Source organism: Boleophthalmus pectinirostris, unplaced genomic scaffold (genome assembly GCF_026225935.1).
Source record: "Boleophthalmus pectinirostris isolate CB_2022bp ecotype Guang Dong unplaced genomic scaffold, ASM2622593v1 HiC_scaffold_8, whole genome shotgun sequence".
In the NCBI taxonomy this organism is placed as follows: Eukaryota; Metazoa; Chordata; class Actinopteri; order Gobiiformes; family Gobiidae; genus Boleophthalmus; species Boleophthalmus pectinirostris.
In genome coordinates, this window is record NW_026571515.1 from 40,071,995 (window position 1) to 40,093,970 (window position 21,976).

The 21,976-nt window shown below is 39.1% G+C and overlaps 1 protein-coding gene across 1 annotated transcript in view; it reads left to right on the plus strand.

The window, feature by feature from the left end:
- hspg2 (heparan sulfate proteoglycan 2) overlaps nt 1–21,976 on the plus strand; it is a 349,507-nt gene that overhangs the window by 248,698 nt on the left and 78,833 nt on the right. Inside the window, exons 34-37 of the mRNA XM_055166122.1 lie at nt 12,083–12,175; nt 13,802–13,894; nt 18,873–19,103; nt 19,799–19,912. Coding sequence (XP_055022097.1) covers nt 12,083–12,175; nt 13,802–13,894; nt 18,873–19,103; nt 19,799–19,912 — 531 coding nt within the window. The remainder of the gene's footprint in view (nt 1–12,082; nt 12,176–13,801; nt 13,895–18,872; nt 19,104–19,798; nt 19,913–21,976) is intronic.

Genomic DNA, 21,976 nt, shown 5'->3' on the forward strand with positions numbered 1-21,976 from the left:
GAATACTACCCAAACTGCTCAAAATGTCAATCTGAATATGTATTCTCAGTACATGTATTCAGTTACTTCCCAGCACTGTCAACATTTTATTATGTATGCAAATAGAACGAGCTTTAATTTATGTTTGTGCCAGGTTCATCAGCAGTTTTTAATTTGGTCTGTCATTGATGAATAATAATGAACAGTGTTTTAATATTGCCAAACAAAATGATTATTTGTTGCTTTTTTGGAAATGCACTTCTTCAATACTTTTTTTTCAAACAGGAAGAATTTAAACAGACAAAAGCATGAAAACGTTTTAAACAAAAGCTGTAGAAATGCTTGCTTCTGTTTGAAATTACACTTTATAAAACAAAGCTAAACTAACCAAACAAAAATCCTTGTCTTGACTATAAAAGTGCACGTATCTAAACCAGCATTTTGGGTCGTGTTCTGCTCCCTGCCTCAGAACTGGGACCTGGATGACGAAGTGTGGGCCCTCATGAACAACTTCTCCACCGCTAGAGGGCGCTCTGCTGTCCTCTTCCCCTCCTCTGCCTCTAAAACATCCTATTTCTCCTCCTCCTCTTCCTCATCTTCTTCCTCCTCCTCTTCACCTCGAGCCCCGACCGCCTCCTCCTCTTCTGGTCGGTGGTCTTTACAGAGTTTATATCCTCCCTCCTCTCCGTCTGGCACTCTCTCTGCCGTCAGACCCACCAGACCCCAGTCCTACTCCCCTGGCCATCGCGATCAGGTACAAGAGTGTGGAGTTTTAAGTTAGATTGAAGTTTGTTTGTCTTTTTCCACTAATGTTATAGAACATTTTGATTCAGTGCAAACACTAGTAGAACATAACATTCACACTTGCACAAACTCCACACAACAAAAGTGGGACTAAACCCGGATTAGATCTGGATTAGGTTTGGACTACCCTTGGACTAGGCCTGGATTAGACAAGGACTAGAATTGGATGAAACCAGGACCACACCTGGACTACACCTGGACTGGTACTAGACTAAACCTGGACTAGGACTGTGCAAGGACTGGGTTTGGACTGGACCAGTATTAGACCTGGATTAGACCTGGACTAGGCCTGGATTAGACGGACTAGACCTGAATGTAACCAGGATTACACCTAGACTACACCTGGACTAGGACTGGGCTATAATTGTGTTAGGAGTGGGCTTGGTCTGGGTTAGGACTGGACTAGGACTGCTAGGACTGGGCTGCGACTGGACCAGAACTGGACTAGTATTAGACCTGGATTAGACCTGAATTAGATCTGGACTAGGCTGGGATGAAACCAGAACTACACCTGAACTACACCTGGACTAGGCCTGGATTAGTCTTGGATTAGATAAACACTAGATTTGGATGAAACCAGGACCCCACCTGGACTTCACTTGGGCTAGGATTGGACTACACTTAGACCAGGACTGAGCTAAAAGTGGTCTTGGACTGATCTTGAACTGAGTTAGGACTACATTAGGACTGGGCTAAAACTCAGCTAAAACTGGGCTGGGACTGGACTACGACTGGACCGGGATTGGAGTATTAGGTCTGGATTAGAACTGAATTAGATCTGGATTTGGCTGAGATGCTGGATGGACCAGAAACCAGGACCACACCTGGATTACACCTGGACTAGGACGAGACTACACCTGGACTAGGGTGAGCTAAATCTGAGCTAGGACTGGGTTTGGACTGAGTTAGAACTGGACTAGGACTGGTAGGACTGGGCTAAGACTCAGCTAAAACTCGGCTAAGACTGGGCTAGGACTGGGCCATGAGTGGACCAGGACTGGACCAGTATTAGACCTGGATTAGATCTGAATTAGACCTGGATTAGATCTGGAATAGACCAGGATGAAACCAGGACCAAACCTGGATTACACCTGGACTAAAACTGGATTATACCTGGAATACACCTGGACTAGGACTGAGATAAAACTGAACTAGGACTGGGCTTGGACTGGGTTAGAACTGGACTAGGACTGGGCTAAGACTCAGCAAAACTCAGCTAAAATTGGACCAGTATTAGACCTTTATTAGACCTGGACTAGGCCTGGATTAGCCAAGGACTAGACCTGGATGAAACCAGGACCACACCTGGACTAGGACTGAACTAAAACTGGACTAGGACTAGACCAGGACTGGATCAAGACTGGACAAGGACTGGACTAGGACTAGACTAGCACTAGGCTAATACTAGACTAGAACTAGACTCAGACTATAACTTAAACTGAACTAGAACCAAACCAGGACTAAACCAGGATCAAAAAAGGACCAAACCAGTCGACCTGTTTAACTTCACTTCACATTTTAACAGTTAAATAATAACACATTTTACTCACCTCGCTGTCAGGTTTAAAATGTTATATTCTTTATTTTACGTTTGTTTCTCCATATCTTCAAGTAAAAATTATTTTGAACTAATTACTATGCAAAACCACATTACGGCCAATAAATAGAATTGATTTTATTGTCACTTGGATCGCTCAGTATCCTTAATTTGCTTCATACAACATTCACAACTACAAATAATTATGTTTAAATTGACAAAAGAAAACACTGAAACTGATTAATTACTGTATTTTTTGTCAATTAAGTATAATTAACCTATTTTAGACATAAAGGGTGGTAATTTCAGCCCAACAATTTCACGAGTCTCAAGAACTGAAGATACTTTGCAGGGGTGTTCTATATGCATGTCTATTGGCAGAATGTTCAGCAGTTACCATGGTGACACAAAGCAAACACACACAAAAAAATGTAAGATGCATGAAAACTGTTGGCTCACTAATGTTTCTGGTCAGATTGTGTTAAAATAAAGCTCAAACTAAAGTCTAATTTGAATAAAAGAGCTTCAGACAGAGTAGTGCTTTCAGTTAGCTTCACGTCCCCAACTGCAAAGGATTAATATTTATTTTTTTAGATCACAAAACAGTTGCAGTGTAGAATGTTTGATTTAATAAAGCTCAAACACCCAAACATAATGGGTATACACAGTAGTTGTTTTATTTTATTTAGTATTTTTTTAACAAACAAAGGGATGAATTCACTTTTTATTTCCATTTTTATTGTCAGTCGTCATATTTTTTTTATATTTGAGAGTTGAATATTTCTCTCCTGTGTTGATCAGAGTAAGAACACGGTGAGCAAGACGGTGGTTAGTTCGTCTGGACGAAAGGTAGAGTTTCGGCATGTCGAGTGATTCATCCATCTGCCTGATTTTGAAACAGTGTGGACATTGTGTAAAATGTTGAACCATATAACATTAATGTGCAAAAACTTCAATTAAGAGATTCATTTTAGTAGTCATTATGAAGTAGTCCCTTGGTAAACTCTCGGGTAAGTCATTATGCACATAGAGGTGATTTCAAAGTGGAAAGTTTGAAAGGTCCTATATTATGCAAAGGTGACTCTTTGGAGCTTTAAGTCGTGATATAACGTTACCTCATCAAAAACGGACCTGGAGTTGTTGTCTGGTTTGCTACCCTGTTTTCCTTTTCAAAGTTCAAAAGTTCAAAATCCTCTGTTCCAACTTGTGATGCCATGAAGTACTGTATTTTTCAGACTATAAGTTGCTCCAGAATATAAGTTGCACCAGCCAAAAAATGTGTAATGAAGAAGAGAAAAACATATATAAGACACACATTTGGGGGAAATTTATTTTATAAAATCAGGGAACCAGGAACCAACATTTTATCTTGAAAGGGAAGTTCTAGTAATAACAATAGATCAGAGAACAACAGACTGAAAAGGCATGAACGTCACATATTAACAAATATTCAGATAACTAGAGCATAAACAACAGAACTCAAGTTTACCAAACTCTCGCTCTCACTCCAAATCACTAAATCCATTGAATCTATTGAATTCTTCATCCTCCGGTGTCACTTCTGAGCAACTCTGCACAACTTTGGTTGTCACTGGAGTCCAGGCTTTGTTGATCCATCCAATGACTTCCAGGAAAGTTGCATGATGCACCCGCCCGATTATCGTGAAGCTGTGTTCTTCATCCCCGCTTTCCGTCAGTCCCTCACAAGTTTCTTGCTCTCACCAAACTTTATTTCTGCTGCTCGATTACCGTTTTCTGCTGCATATGTAACAGGACAGTGTTTTTTTCTGCAGGAGATTTGCGCAGAAAACTGATACACAAGACTAGAGCCTCTTGCGGCTGTAAGTCGGAAAATGATAATATAAAAGTCGCCAGACCACCCAAACCATGAAAAATGTGCCCCTAATAGTCCAAAAAATATGGTAGTAGTTTTCATGTTAACAGCTCCTTTTAGGTTTTGTTCAGTACAGATTCCCAATTCTAGGACTGGACTTATCCAAATGATTCTGTATGTGAAGTTTAAAAACACACTTTCTGGAGCACTTTCTGTATTACCACATGACATCACAAGGTGGAACAGTGTTTTCTGTTTGAGAGAAGCCAAGCTCCAGCTCTATTTGTGATGAGAAAACAACATTACAACGTTGAGAAGAAAATAGCGTAATATAGGCTCTTTAAATTGAAGTTAAGTTTAAAGTCGAAATCGTATTCCAGCTGTGCACCGCTCTTAAGATAACTTCATTCCAAAATTCTTCTTTTCCAGTTATTTATTGAGATTTATTAAAATGATATGCTCCCCCTTGGGTCATCAGGTAAAATGTTTTAGTTAGTTCTGTTTTAAATACACTTGGGATTTATGAGATTACAATTTGCTGTATTTAATTTACATTTTACACAATGTCCCCAACTACGAATTTGTATTAGAAAATCAGTGTTGAACTGACGTATTGCAAAATGAATGTCTGTGTCTGAATGTCCGCACTATTCCTTACTTAGGTCACGCTGTTTTTAGCGGTATTCAAATGTCCATTTGATGAAAAAATAATGCACTCACTATTTCCACTACTTTTTCACAGTGCACCTTGAAAAGTTGCGTCCAGCGCTGGTCACTAAACTGGGCAATGTCGACCAAAATGTGTTGCAAAAATTGGAAAAACAACAGGACACGAGATAATGAAAACAGAAGATCCCTGATTATGAATAAATGATGAGTTATGGTGTTAAAAGATTGATCATTTCCACATCTCAAGACAAAATCCAAATAATCCAGTCTGTTATTGTGAGATCGTGACAAAAACATATTATTAGTCCATAAATATTTGAGTGCCACTTGGATTTGATCATTATTTATTCAAGAAATCAAGTAAATCAGAGTTTCACTTTTTATTTTGTATTTATTTATTTGTATTTATTTATTACTGAGGCTTCACACTCAACCAATAATAGTAATAATAATAAAAAACACAAATTAAAAACTAAAAAGGTATAAGCAACTCAAATAAAGTGCTCAAACCATATTAAAATAAAGAACACAAGAAATAAACGATAACAATAATGATGATTATTATGACTATATCTCTATTACCAGTGAGAAAATATTCCATTTCCTATTACGCTCCAGTAATTTGTTCATCTCCATGGCAATTATTTTTTCTTGTACTGATTGTGAATTATGTTTTAAAGTACTATGGTGACTCGTTTATCGTGGGGATTATGTTCTAAAAATAATCCGCGATAGGTGAAATCCGCGAAGTAGTTAACTTTATTTTTTTACAATTATTATATCTGTTTTAAGGATGTAAAACCCCTCAGCACACACTTTATACACTTTTCTCACACAGGACAGTTACAACACTTTTACATCCTTCTTAAAACTTATTGCTGCTGTCATCCTTATGTTATTTTCCTCCTTCTTTATGTAACGAACCGAAGACTAATTTATTCGTTAATGGAGCCTACAGCGCAGAGTCCTGCACGGGTCCACTTTTGGAGACCCGCACTGGCCCACATTCGCACAGTACAGCACCGCACCCGCCCGTGAACCCGCGATTATATCAAAGTTAAACCTGCACCCGCCCAGACCCGTTAACATTCCACCCGTTACCCACACATGTCCAGAAGTCCAACTTTTTGTGCGATGGTTACATCTTCTTCTACCTTTTGGGTGCGATCGCAAGAGCCTTTGTCGGTGCAGAACGTTTCATCAACATTGTGGGTTTTGTCGGGGAGAAAACTTGCAAACATACAGCACTTCAGAATCACACTGCTAGAGATCCAACATTTATGTAAATCTGGCAAGTTGAACACATTATATACTGTACAGGAGACACGGCATGGGGGAGATTGATTGACAAAGGTCTACAGTCCCTTAGCCAATCAGGACGCAGAGAGAGGAACTCATTGAAGAAAAAAAAAAACATGCAAAATTGCACCAAAAATTGCAAAACATATCATCCAACATAATTATCTAAAGGGGTCCTAAGCTATTATAATGACGAATATAATGACATGTATATCTCTGTATGCCGTGCTTTGGCGGCTGATTGATCTTTTTTGACATGTCTGATGTCTTGTTTTGTGGACTGGCACTGTGTGTTGGATGTCAAAAACACAATAAACAGAGTGTTAAAAAAAAAAAAATTTGCAAAACAGCGAGGCCGCGAAAGGTGAAGGTGTGTTATAATGAGGGACGACTGTATTCCAAACATAAATGTGATATTGTTGAAGCCTTAAAAATAAAAATCTTTCCCAAAAAAATAATTGTATTCAGAAAATATGTGAACTTCCCCTGAAAAATGCACAAAATCAGACTTTAACTCACTTTTTTTACCTGGACGCCACAGTCACATGACCCCAGAGTAATGAGGTGCATGTCAGGGGCTATAGGGCGGATGTTCAGACGCAGCCGATGTGTTTTGACTCAAGTACTAACAGTGTGGTTCAAAAAATAATGAACTAATGCAGCTTTAAAACATGACAATCTTACATTTCCATTACTCAAAATGTCCTGGGCGGGATTTGTCCTTTGTTTAGCGTATACCACCTACTTAGCTCTGTCAGATAGAGCACGATAATTGTCCCCTGTAACTGAGTGTAGCAGGCTTTTACAATGGCCTATCATTATGCTGTAGTTCGCTTTAGTTCAGCCTCATCTTAAACTGTCATTTTCCAATTACTGGGAGTGGGAGCAGTTGTTGTGCTTGTCAGACAAAGCCCAAAACACTGTTATCAAATTTTCAGGAGCAGAATACAAAACGTAATGCTGTTCCATTGTCATCTGTAAGTTCCTCTACCTCACCATTAAGCGAACATAATCCAAGGTTTATGGTATAGCTGATAGTTTCTTTGGAGGTGTCCAGCTGGAATGTTCCTCAGTCTAGCATTATACTTACTTATATGTCGTTTTTTTATTGCTCAAATGTTTAAATCCCCTCCACCAGAACACTTCCACAATGCACCTTTCAATTGCAAATAACTTAGTGTAGTGTATATATACGGATGGGACAACATCTCGCTAGACGAAATTGCCACAAGATTCTTCTTTTCTATCTGTTTACCTTTGGATTGGACAAAAAGGTTGAAGCACTAGTGAGTGACACGGTTATGAGAAGCTGCAGCAAAGGAGAAATTCAATACTACAGAGGATTTTCAGACAATATTAAATCCAGTCTATTTCAAACCTACAAACACATTAAGGGGCCCATCTCTTGCAAAATCAACTTTTCAGAGCTTTCTACCTTCTAAGAGTGATGTGTGGGCCTTGTATATGTCGCCCAAGTGGTTTTTTAGATTGATTCAGGTTTTTTTTTTTTACAAATTGCAGCGTATTTCTGCCACCCTCCCACGTGACAACGAACTAAATCTGCAACAACGATGACGCGGCAGCTACACCTATGATGCGTAGCAGACAGCGCTTTGCACCTGCCTCCCTCCCCCGCTCCACTGCCTCCGCCCCGCCTCCACCCCGCATCGGTTGACAATTCCCACATGAACACCTAAACAAAAGCGACAGCATAAACTCATTGTTGTACACTACAGCGTTTATGAATACTTTACCAATCAGTAATGTTCAGCTGATGTGGACGCGGTGCTTGAGCTTCGTGCACCTCAAAGTCCTCGTCCGATTCCAGGTCCAACACATGCGGCTGAACGCGCTGTATCACCATGATGAATAAAAGTTTATTCCTACCACTATCAGGGTGCACGTCTGTCTGACCCTCCCTCCCTGAGATGGGCGGAGGAAGGGCGGCTCACTCAGAGTCTACGTCACGTTTGGAGGGCGGAGCCTGTGCTTTCTCAGGACGGGCGGGGCGATGAGCAATAGTCGGCCTTTCATAGTCCCTGGTCTGTGACTGTCTCCAAGAAATCAGAAAGATTTCGTAACTATTGTGTAATGGATGTTCTAAAACCCAAATTGTGCTTGTTTATGTGCAGAAGATACAATGTGAAAAGAGTTATTTTGCATGAGATGAGCCCTTTAATTAACTATTTACTATTGGTTTGCCTTGTTAATTATTTGTGCAGAACCTGGAATAGTTGGTACAATATATTTTAGTGTTTTTATATTGTTTTCATGAGCTGTAGCTTCCTGTTACTTGCAACATTTTGAGGACTTGCATTTAAAAACTATAATATTTCGTTTGAAAATATGCATAGACAAAAAAAAAAAAAAAAGTCAAATAATCAAAATAAAAGTCATAGAAAATAAAAGTCATAGCCCAAATAGTGCTTGTATATGTGCAGAAGATACAATGTGAAAAGAGTTATTTTGCGTGAGATGGGCCCTTTAATAGTTCATGATAAATTTTCCCATAAAAATCAGAACTACCATGATTTCATACACCGCATTTCACTCCACACACTTTAAAAGTCCACATGTACTAGGTTATCATCGTGTTACCTGTACACTTACCCCCTGCTCCCTTTTTCTGGCTGCATGTCTGCTTTGCCTCTTTGATATCTGCCTCTGTCCTTGGATGTTATCTCTCTTACCTCTTCTTGTTTCCTCTCAGTACTCTCTGGTCTACAAAGGTTTCAGTTCAAACCAGGATGAGCCTCTGTTCTGGCAGCTCCCAGCGCAGTTCACTGGGGACAAGGTAACTCAAAACACTTGGCTGGTCTCCATGGCGACCTTTGGCTGACCTGAAGAGGGCAACTCAAATATGCAAACTTTATTATACCCGACAGCCCTTTTCCCTGCCTCATCTGCTTCAATGTGTGCCCTGTGTACATGATTCATTTTGACTTGAAACAGCAATTATGGGAGTTTACTTTGTACTTTAAAGTGATAGTGTGTAAGTTTTTGGGAGTGGAAAGTCATCTGCATGATTCTATGGAAACAGAAAGTTAAAACCAAACACTGGAACAATCTACATGGAGTTAGATAAGTTTTAAGCAATACTGTGGAATATTATAGCCTATTATAGTTTCCCTGCCAGATAAGAGTCAGGGTTGTGGAGATGCAAGCCAATAAGGATGCATGTTTTTATGTTTTTTCAAGGCAATAAATCTATATCCAAAGGTACAACTATGACTACATTCAGACTGCAGCCTGAAGTGACCCAAATCTGATTTTTTGGCCCCTATGTGACCTGTATCTGATCAGTCTGAATGACACAGATCCAATTTTTTCAAAAGCGACTTTAGTCTGAATCGATACACTTATCATATGGTTTTCATCAAAGGTTGGCTATTGTGTGGTAACAAGCACCTGTTGCAAGCCAATACGGCCCAATGCTCATGCGCTGCTCACGGAAATAAGCCGCCGAAGATGTGTTTCCTCCCGCGAGAGTGGCACAAGTAGTTGCTCACAAATGTAATCGTCAGGTGCTCAGTGCTCGCATCCATGTTTGGACATCTTTTGTAAACACAGAGCACACTCGCTGCGGTTGACTTCGTCGTGTCTCCAGTGCACACGAGGGACACTTTGGGCCGTTTAACGTTCACACTGGAGTCACATACAAGTAACATTTAATTGGAAATGTGAACGACCTCGCAAAAACATCAGATTTCCACAAAAAAATCCAGATTGAGCATTAAAGCCCTGCAGTCTGAACGTAGCCTATGTAACTTTTTTCTATGGATATGTCGCTGCTGCTCTGCCTGAAATGTTCCGCAGTATGACATTAAACAGCTTTGCCTTACATTTATTCGATTTCAGGTGATTTTATAGCTCAAAAATACCTAGAAAACAGGCATTCTGACTGTGAGTGGGGCTGCCTCTCCACAGATCTGACCTGTAACTTGACCTGGTTTGGTCTCCATGAAGATAGAAAAGTTTAATGTCAAATTGTGAAACATTTGCAGATGGAGCAATAACATCTCTATGGAGTCAGTCAAATGTTTTTCTCCATTTGACTGACCCATCGCCAAAAAAGTTACTCAATGCGCTTCTTTAAATGATACTAAATGCAAGTTTAGTTTGTTTGTTAATGAAGTAAACATTGTCAAATCATCCATCCACCTTTCTGGGTCTGTTTCAGTGATAATAATTGGTTGTATATATTTTTTATAATCAGAAAACAGTTACATCTTTAGAATAAGGCTGTAGATCAGTTTGAAGAAGTACTTAAAGTTGGTAGAAATTATAACAGGTTATGTAACGTAGTCTAAAAATAAACTTTGACTGAATATAAACACACATGAACAGAACAACAGTGGTTAGATAAACAGTCTGAATATCTGTAGTATTGTGACTGGCTAGGTCTGTCACACGGGCAAAAGCGTACCAAAATATGCATCCTCACACAGCTTTTGTTCGCGCTCCACTCTGTATACAAACCCTGTGTACATGATTCCTGTGACCTAAAGCATTCATTCTGAAAGAGCAGAAAATACTTGTGTACTTTTGTTTGTGGTTGGCGTTCCCTCAGGAGCTTCTATTTCAGTTCAGAACATTCAAAGTGTCAAAGTCGCTTAAGGTTGTACCCAGGGCACAAGGTAACTCCATGAAAGTACTTTTTTGGAGTGAAATATTTTCATAGTCAATAAATAGTTCTTGCACCTTTAGATTAATAGCTATATAACTTTTCTGTTGGTAATAATATTCCTGAAATGTTCCACAGTATGGCATTTAAGGTGTCTATATAAGATTTATTTCATCCGTCCATTTTCTTCCTCTTATTCGGGACCGGGTCACGGGGGCAATAGTCTAAGCAGGGACTCCTAGACTTCCTTCACCGCAGACACTTCCTCCAGCTCCTCCAAGGCGGCGGCGGGACACCAAGGCGCTCCCAGGCCAACCGAGAGACATGGGTCTTCCCTGGGGCCACATTCCGGTGGCATATGCCCGGAACACCTCCCGAGGGAAGGTCATCTCAACTAGCTCCTCTCGATGTGGAGGAGCAGCGACTCTACCCCGAGCCCCTCCCATGTGACTGAGCTCCTCACCCAGTCCCCCCATATAGGATTTATTGAAATATTTCTAGAAAAACATGCATTCTTACTTTTAGCGGGGGCGCCTGTCTACAGATCTGACCAGTAAATTGTCTGCTTGCCTGTGTCCCTGGAGCTAGTTTAATGCCATACTGCGGTACATTCCTGACAAAGCAATATCATTTGCACAAAGATAAACAGGTGGTAGATTCTCCAGCAGAAAAGTTACACAGTGCACCTTTAACAATAAGCAAATAATAAGATAGTAGTAGTAATAGCAGTAATAGTTGTATAGTAGTAGTAGTGGTATTCTTAAATTTGTAGACAGGCAAATTCCACTGTTTTGATCATAGTTAGATGATCCCAATTTCATTCAGGTCCCTTCTGTGACAGCTGTGTAAGTATTAGTACTACTTGTAGTATTAGCAGCAGTCATAGTATGCAGTTGTAAGTGATATTCGTAGTAGTAGTGGCAGTAGAAGCTTTTGTTCAGGTTTATTTGAATAATAGTATGAAACAGCTATTTAAATGTGATGTTTTCCATAAAAGTAATGTCGTTTTGGATTAATAATGAAGAGATTCAGTGATTATTCAGTGATTGAAGTTCCTGAAAGAGGATTTTCTATGGCTCTACTTTGATATCCTTTATCCGATTCAAATATATTTTCATTTATTAGAACTCCCATCTGTTCTACCTGTCAAATGGCATTAGTCTGTAGTCGTTTCAGTTGCAGTCTAAGAGCTTCTGTAACTACACACACTTGCTTCATGTCGACATATGGCATTGATTTTTTCCCCTCTCCATCTGATGCGTTTGCCTCTTGAGGGAATAGCTGTGTTTTCATGTATTTGGCAGCAGATCTGAGCCTGTCTGTGCCTCTGTTACAGGTGGGTTCATACGGCGGTAAACTCAAATACACCATCTCCTACGTGGCCGGGCCCAGAGGAACGCTATTGGACGACGCCGACGTGCAGATCATTGTAAGTATCCATATGTGCACCTGCTTACCTTCACTTTACTTGTACTCGAGAGAGAGAGAGAGAGAGAGGAGTCAAGAGAGGTTCATAACGTCAGGGTTATTGAATTTTAAAGGTCCTATATAATCCAAACATTGACTCTGGTGATTTTTAAGCCATATTAAATGTTGTTACCTCCTCAAAAACATACCTGCAGTTGTGTTTTGTTTCATTCACATATATTTGAGTAAATCTTTAGTTTCTCTACATCTCCAAAGCTCAAAATCAGCGATCTTTTACCTTTAGTTCAGGAGAGATTTGCAGAAGTCAAATGAGCCAAATGATTCTGTTAAAGGTGTATGGATTTTAAAAATACAGTGGAGCACATCCTGTGTTACCCTGACATCACAAGGTAGAAAAGGGTGTTTCAGTTTGAGAGTAGAGCTCAGCCTAAACATGTGTGAATAAAATTAAACACAGCTCCAGGTCTGTTTGTGATGAGAAAACAACATTACAGTATAAATCAGAAAATAGTATAATATAGGTTCTTTAAAAACATTATAGAATTACAGACACTATTTGTTATGTTTTAAAGCGAGATCTTTGCCAGAAGTCATACCTGCTTAATTTCTAGACCTGAAATTGATAATTATTTTAATGATTGAGTTAAATTAAATACATTATCAACCAAATAAAGGTTGAAATATGGTGAGTGAAGGCTTCTACAATATTTACAAATAAATTGATTTGAAATTGAAAGTCAGAAATGGTTTAAGCCAACTTAAAGGTCCAGAAATCAGATTGATTAAATTTATTTTATTTATTCAATATTTTACCAGGTAAGTCAATTGAAAACACCTTCTCATTTGCAATAACGACCTGGCCAAGATAATGATCAGATTTTGATGTGCATGTGAACAGACTAGTAATATAAAAATTGAACTAGTTAGTTAAATAATTAGACGGTTGTGGATAGTATTCAGTTACATTTTCTCTTTTGAAAGAATAATTCTCAAAGTACTTTTCTAGCAGCATACTTTTACTTGAGTCAAAGTTTTGGCTACTCTTCCCACTAGGGCAGGGTATCATTAAGAAGTTGCTGATACGATACATCTCTCGATACAGTGAGCTTTCGAATCAATACAATATATTTCAAATCAATTTGACACAGTTCAATAAAAACTAACAGCTAAACTGTGGCTGTGATACTAAAAGTCTTTGTTAAACCACTTCTTGCGCAAAGTTCACATGGAACACCCATTTTAATCATCAAAACAGTGAAAATGTCAAATGTGTTGCATAAACAAGTTTCCTTTCTTTAAACAAGCAACAAAACTGTAGCAAGCAACAAAAATAATTTCGTATAATATACCAAACAATACTCTTGGTGATATATTGATACAGCAGCCCATAATATCAGTACTGTATCACCACATTAAACAATACGATATATTGAGAGTTAGATATTTTTGCACTCCTACTTCCCACTGTGTATGACAAAAACTTCATGTTGATAATATGAAATAATTTGAACATTTGTCTCAAATTTGACTCCCAAATCAGATGACTGTTCCAAATTCAAGTTTTTTAACTCTTTTATTAATCATTTGTTTTTGAGCCATGTTTAAGCGGTGTTGGTTGTTCCCTCAGGGTAATGACATCACGTTGGTTGCGCGGAGGCCCTGGAACAGGAGGCAGCCTGGGAGCAGAGAGACTCAACAGTTCGAGATCGTCTTCAGGGAGGTGAGTAAACAAGCAGAGCTCACTGCACAGACCTGAGCATCTGCTCCGCTTATACAACGAAATGTGTTCATCCAAAGAGGAATCGACAATATTAGGCTTTTTTTATTGCCTGGGATCCAGAATACACTCTTCTCTAATACTTTATACAAAGATGTGAGTCTAGTCACAAGTGCACCTCAGAGTTATGAAAGCTGTGATTGACAGGTGGATTAGACAATTAGGAAAACACATAGTCCAGAATCATAACAAATATGGGTGCTTATGAGGAAAAATTTAAGTAAAGTAAAAACATAATAATAACAACAATAAAATACAGGGGACTGAAAAACACAGCCGTTTTCTGTTGAATCAATGAGCAAAGTACTATCTAAGCATGAAACAGCAAGGCATTGTGCAGTTTTAGGACACTACGACGCATTGGAATTCTGTGGTGTAAAATCTGTTCATGTGAGGTGAGATCAGTGTATAATCAGAGACCAGTGAGCTCCTTTGTTCTACAGTTATCACCTATAACCCCTATTAACCCCTCAGCACACACTTTATACACTTTTCTCACACAGGACACTTACAATCCTTTTTGCATCCTTCTTAAAACTTATTGCTGCTGTCGTCCTTTTGTTATTTTCCTCCTTCTTTATGTAACGAACTAAAGATTTTTTATTCCGTAATAGAGTCCTAGAGCTCAGAGTCCTGCACGGGTCCACTTCTGGAGACTCGCAGTACAGCACCGCACCTGCCCGTTAACCCGAGATTATATCAAACTTTTGCGCTGCCTACGCCATGGACTGAACTAAACCAGGACTAACCCAGGACTAACCTAGGACTGATTTCAGGACCGAACAAGGAGGGCTAAACCAGGACTGAACTAGGACTAAAACAGGAGTAAAAGGACTAAACCAGGACTAAACCAGAACTGAACAGGACTCACTGGTGGGACGGGCTCAGAGGTGACCGCAGGATAAAGGACCGACGGAGAGATCCGCACCTTGCGAAGGTAAACGCGGCAATTGCCCGATCGCGCTTTGCGGGCAAACTGCTCGGTGTTCTCTCTCTTAAGTCCAAGATTAGTCCTGGTTTAGACCTGGTTTAGTCCTGACTCACCCGTGTGTAATTACTATCCATCCGTGATATGCAATGCACGTTCATACACTGCAAAAAATCAGCAAAATGGCAAAACCCTGAAAGGTGAACCGCGATATATCGGGGAACGACTATAGCTCAATGTCTAGGCCCCACCTCCCTCCCCGGTAAGGTGTCTGGGTTTTCACAAACGGAAATATGGTCACTCTACTGTAAAGAATATTTTCATGTTATAAAGGAACCTTTGTCATGCTCCAGAACAGACGTATTGTAAAAGCAGCTCTCGAGAGCGCTGTGTGCTGTCTGCAGGCACAGGCAGCACGCAGCATTTAGACATATTTTGTGATCCGCAAACCCCAGAGTAAGCCTGTTAGTGTGATAGTTGTTGTTAGCATTACCGTGACAAGGAATCTGCGCCGTGGTCTCTGAAAGTTGTGAAATGCAATGGCTATGACTAAAAAGTTAAACTGAGAAAACACAATTATGTAAGGGGAAGTACTACAAATCCTGCATTGAAATAAAAAAAGTGATCTATGTGGTGTTAAAGTTAAACATTTGCCCTCTAACCACAAAGTCACAGGATCAAATAGCCCTCTCCAGTCGCAAATAGCAATAAGGTTCTCAACTGCAGCATCGTAACTGCCAGTACGTTGGGTGAGTGTAAGTGAATAGTAATGTAAAAACAGGGTGTAGCTAATGCGTTGTTGTGGGTGGAGGGTGAGTTTGTTAAAAATGGGGGTCGTGGACTTTTTAATAGGCAATACAAAGCACAATGATCTGTATCACTATAATTAAAACGCACTGGCCATAGACAATTACCCAACTCGGCCTTTTTACTAGAAATAACAGGACCACAAGCAGTTTTATATCTGCTGGGAGCAATAATCTCGCTCCATGCAACCGTGTCCAGAAACGTGACCTTGTTATTTGATGTATGTGAGCTGCATGTTTGCTTTATATCACGCTATTTTATATTAACTATTTCATTATAAAGACTGCGTGAGGATAAAGAGCTGTTGTTAAGTGGCTCAGTGGTTACACAGGCTGCTCATAAACCTGAAGGCCAGTGTTTCAGTCCAAGCTTAGACCAGTGAATACAGATGTCCTTGAGCAAGACACTTCACCACACTGTCTGCATAAACTGGATGTGTAAATGATCGATTTGTTGTGGGCTGTTTTCCTTCAGTCTGCCCCAAGGCTGCTGTGGTCACCATAACCAAGTATAGGGAATGAGAGAGTAATAGCTAGGCTTTCCAGCCACTAGGGGAAAGAGGTTATTGTCCTTAATATAAGCTTAATATACCAGTTATCCTCGCTAGCGGTGCATTACATACGTCCCGACCAAATAGCAGCGATTGGTTAAATTAAAAAAAGTACCCATCTACCGTCGTGCGAACGAAATCTACGGCTGCGACGTCAGACGTTTGTACGAAGTGAAACGAAATAAAACCAGCTGATGAATCAGGTTAGGGTTCTACCTGGACGACTGAGGGATTTTACACATTATGAGAAGCTGTAGTTCCAAAACACAGTGGTATAATGACCACAAAAATATTAAATAAAACTAATGATTATTATTTGTCTCAAATTATGCCAAAATCCTTTCTTGTTTCTTTGTCGTCGAACACCATCTCAGGTCTCATTTCATCTTGTTGAAATTGTCTCATCCCACCCTTAATAGTTCATGATAAATATTTCCACAAGAATCAGAACTACCATGATTTCATGCAGCACATTTTAAAAGTCCACACGTACTAGGTTATCATCATGTTACCTGTACACTAACCCCCTGCTCCCTTTTCTGGCTGCATGTCTGCTTTGCCTCTTTGATATCTGCCTCTGTCCTTGGATGTTATCTCTCTTACCTCTTCTTGTTTCCTCTCGGTACTCTCTGGTCTACAAAGGTTTCAGTTCAAACCAGGATGAGCCTCTGTTCTTCCCACGGGATTTGGGAAAACCTGAATATACCAGTTAGCCCCGTTAGCAGCGCATTACATACATCCTGACCAAATCGGAGTGATTGTTTAAATGAAAAAAAGTACCTGCCTACTGTCAAGCGAACAAATCCTAATGCTGCGAGGTCAAACGGTTTCTACAAAGTGAAACCATTTGATGAATCAGGCTAGGAGAATAATGCATAGAACTGTAAAGTAACAGTGAGCAGGAAAAACAAAACAAAAAGCAATACATAAAACTAAATCGCACTATTACTTTATGCAGTCATTCGTATAAATTAGTAGTAAGATGGGACAATAAACACAAACATCACTAAGTGTGATAAGATCATCACATTATACCACTTATCTGCTCAGAGTAAAGCTACTTATTCAGGGCAGGGCAAGTTTATTTGTACAGCACAATTCGTACACGAAGTAATTCAAAGTGCTTTACAGAATAAGAAATACATGAAAATCACAATAAAAACAAATCAAAACATAAATAATCATAAAGATTAAAATTAAAAAAGAGAGACATAAATTAGAGAGAAGAGTGCGGAATGAAAACCTTTCAGCCATATGCAAAGTGAAACAGAACCGTTTTGAGCCTGGATTTAAACATAATGTTCTCTTCTAGATCCTTGTTGTTTTCTACAATTTGTATTCTTATTTATTTATTTGTAAAGGGACAGCACATATTAATGAACGTTAAAAATGTAAATATGTAAAGATTATAACCAGCATGGCTAATTTGCATCTTCAGTCCCTCGGCAGGCTGATGTAAAATCATCTACAGGACAAGGAAAAGTACAACAACAGTCACACTCACTGTACATACAAATGAAATGAAATGAAAACAGTCAAGAGTTTAAGAGTTAAACCAACAACCCCTCAATATAAAAAAATGTTATTTGTTTAAACATGGTGACATATTTTGACCATTTGAAAATGCTGCCAGTGTTGAAAGTTCTCGTACATTAGCAGGGACAATAGATAAACTGTCAACAATTTGAATAATTATCGGGATATTAGTGTGAACAGCAATTATCTGGGCCATGATAGTAGTACATAGAGCTTGTACAAATGATCACTGTTGTCGTCACAGCTGCCCTGGGGTAGACTGATATAAGCAGTGCTGTCAGTCTGTGCCATCAGCCTCTCCAACCACCACCAACACTCACTCACCACATTCATTCTAGGCAATTTCAGTGAAATGTCTTGCCTAAGGACACAATAACACCCCACTGTGACACCTGGTATTCCCTGTGGATTACCCGGCTTAGCTTCAAAGATCGGATGAGACATTGACAGAGACGGTTTGGTAGTAGCAGAAGCAGTACAAGTTATTATACACAGTAGTAGTTATAGATCGGGGTGGGCGATTCATTTTTCCAAGGGGCCACATGAGAAACAGAAAATACTGTGTAGGGCTGAGCCAAAATATTTAACTGAATTCTGCATAATATTAATTAGAAATAGAACAGAAAGCCTTTATTGTCATTATACAATAGTATAATGAAATTCAGAGCTGCTCCGTCAGAGTGCAATCAATTGTATTTCTTTATTTAAAAAAACAAAATAAACAAAAACAAACAAACAAACAAACAAACAAAAAAACTGTGAATAGCATTATTTTGACAAGCTGATAAGACTGGTAAGAGTTTATGTTATGATTAAACAAGTGAGGTTGCCGAATAAAAAAAATATCATTTAAAAAATACACCTCTAAAATAAAAGCAATGCAGCTTTAGTCCATGCATGAGGTAAAATGATAAAATACATTTATTTTGTAATTCCGGGCCGGTCAGAGTCAACCAAAGAGCCATTTCTGACCCTGGAGCTGTACAATGCCCAGGTCTGTTATAGATTGCACTTGTAGTAATCTATCTATAGTAGTAGTATATTATATATACTCTATATAATATATAGTATATAATATTGAATTAATTTTTCCACTCTAGGAAAACTGGAGTCGTCCTGATGGGATGCCTGCCACCAGAGAGCACCTCATGATGGTCCTGGCCGATCTGGACGATGTTTTGATCCGCGCCTCATACTCCACAGAGATGCGCTCCTCCAGTATCTCCGACGTCAGCATGGAGGTGGCTGTGCCCAACTACAGCGGACTGGCACAGGCTCTGGAGGTGGAGCAGTGCCGCTGTCCCCCCGGATACCAGGGCCTGTCCTGTCAGGTGAGTGTGCCATCCGCTGGATAATGCTGACATTGAATTGAACATGAAATTCCCCTCCCCCTGAGACATCTGCATCTCTTTTTGAGGTAATTTGTAATAGTTTCTTGTTTTGTTTTTTTAAATTAAATTGTCATCTATCTATTAAAATTGTTCATCTATTTATCAACTTCTATATCTTCCAAAACAGCTATTGCGATATTATAAATTTTTCGATACATCTCCAACCTCTAATGACATAGTAGGAGTTTTAAGTGATGCATGTTGATCATTTTTCAAAGTTTTCAGTCAAATAGTTCAATCAGGAACGATTTTGAAGGTTCAGGTATGGCTCAAAAAGTGAAGAAACTGTAAAATGAAATGCAAAAATGCAAAACTATGACATAATACCCTTGTTTAGAAGATTACTCTACCAATTTCAAGTAGTTTGTTTTCAATTCTTTGCATCTTATTGAATTATGTACTTGTGGGTAATTTTACACTCCTTTCACATTAAATTTGTCTGATAATTAAACCTCTTCTGAGAAAACATGTTTTAGCACACTTCTGATGGGTTGCACAAGTATTATTGTTGCCAGGATACAGCGATCACTATCTGGGATATTTAGTATAGTAGTTATAGTCTCAGTCATCCTCAGATTGAATGTTTTGAAGTAAATGCCATTGGTAGTTTTCTAAATGACTGTTCCCTGCTTTAGGACTGTGCTCCTGGATACACCCGCACTGGAGGAGGCCTGTACCTGGGACACTGTGAACTGTGCGAATGCAACGGACACTCGGACTCCTGCCACCCCGAGACCGGCATCTGTTCCGTATGTACAGTATTAGTACACAGCAGGGAAATCCCTGCACCACAGATGTACAAAGTATCTTACAGGTTGTATAAAGGATTAGAAATACAGGGACTCCTTACGCTAGAAATCATACTTGTTTACAGCCAGTGTGTGTTCGGAATCGCGTATTGAATTACTGTTGAAGTTACCTGTCCAGAAGTAAAACGGATTTTCTTCTGCGGCTAACTGGTCGTGGATTCTTGTCGGCCATTGCAACAAACTTAGTGTTAACTTCAAGGAAGCTACATTTGGAAAAAGCCACTGCGTATGTGGAAGGCGTGAGAGGTGATCGTAAACCACTTAATCCCAGAGCGCCGGCAAGTCAGTTACACTACAAACATAGGCAGTTTGATTGACAGGCAGTCTCATTATCTATTGGCTAATGTCTATCTGGCCCCATCATGTCCACAGTTGATGGATTTTCATTTTTTTTTTTTTTTTACTTTGGTCATCATGATTAAAAGGCTGCTTTCACTGAAAAAAAATAAAATAAAATAAATTAAAAATAAATTAAAAAATTCTCCATACAACCTTAACTGCTGGAGCCAGGATCCAAACTCATGGAATACTTTTTGATTTATAGTTGGTAGTAATTCTTGGCAGTACTCAATAGTTACAGTAATATAATAGTGGTAGTTCTTGATGGGTATTGGAAAAATGAATGAGAACTTTGCACATCAGAGTCTTGAAAAGGGTGCGTTCGAGGAGAGGAAGCAGCCCAAGAACATAGAGAAAAATCCTGCACTTGTCTTACTGGCAAATTGTGAAATTTATTAGGACATAAACACCTTTTCAGCACTTGGCCTTCATCAGACAAATAGAGAAAGAGCTGAAGTGGCCATCTTAAATACAGTGTGGCAAGCAGGGATGACAGCTCGTTAAAAGAACAGTGTATCCAAACAAACATCATCCAAAATACAAAAGCAATCAACACATATACAGTGTAATAGAAATCATTATAATAATACTAGTAATAATAGTTGAAAAGTTGAGAAGAGTATCTGAATACATATTGACATTGCACATATATAACCCAACAGAGGCGAATAACATAATAATCACATGATACTTACAAGAAAATGCTTAAATTAAAGTCATCATTCAGTCCTTTGGGAGCTAAAGTCTGGAGGGTATGAATCCAATATGCCTCCCTTTGTCTGAGTAGACAGCCACGGTCCCCTTCTAATATTGATGAATTTTGGGCCCCTAGACTCTGGGGCTCATGAGATGTGAATCTTTTTGCTCCAGGAACCCAGATTTCTGTCGACGGACCTGGTAGTAGTAGTAGTAGTAGTAGTAGTAGTAGTAGTAGTAGTAGTAGAAGCAGAAGGAGCTGTAGTAGTAGCAGTAGTAGTAAAAACAATACAAGTAGCAGCAGTAGTAGTAGTAGTTGTTGTTGTTGTAGTTGTAGTTGTAGTAGCAGAAGGAGCAGTAGTAGTAAAAACAATACAAGTAGCAGTAGTAGTAGTAGTAGTAGTTGTTGTTGTTGTAGCAGAAGTAGTAGTAGCAGTAGTAGTAAAAACAGAATGAGTAGTAGCAGTAGCAGTAGTAGTAGTAGTAGTAGTAGTAGCAGAAGCAGAAGGAGCAGTAGTAGTAAAAACAGTACGAGTAGTAGTTAGTAGTAGTAATAGTTGTTGTTGTTGTTGTAGTTGTAGTTGTAGTAGCAGAAGCAGAAGGAGCAGTAATAGTAGCAGTTGTAGTAAAACCAGTAGTAGTAGTAGTAGTAGTAGTAGTAGTAGTAGTAGTAGTTGTAGTTGTAGTAGCAGAAGGAGCAGTAGTAGTAGCAGTAGTAATAAAAACAGTATGAGTATTAGTATTAGTATTAGTATTAGTAGTAGTAGTAGTAGTAGTAGTAGTAGTAGTAGTAGTTGTAGTTGTAGTAGCAGAAGGAGCAGTAGTAGTAGCAGTAGTAATAAAAACAGTATGAGTATTAGTATTAGTATTAGTAGTAGTAGTAGTAGTAGTAGTAGTAGTAGTAGTAGTTGTAGTTGTAGTAGCAGAAGGAGCAGTAGTAGTAGCAGTAGTAATAAAAACAGTATTAGT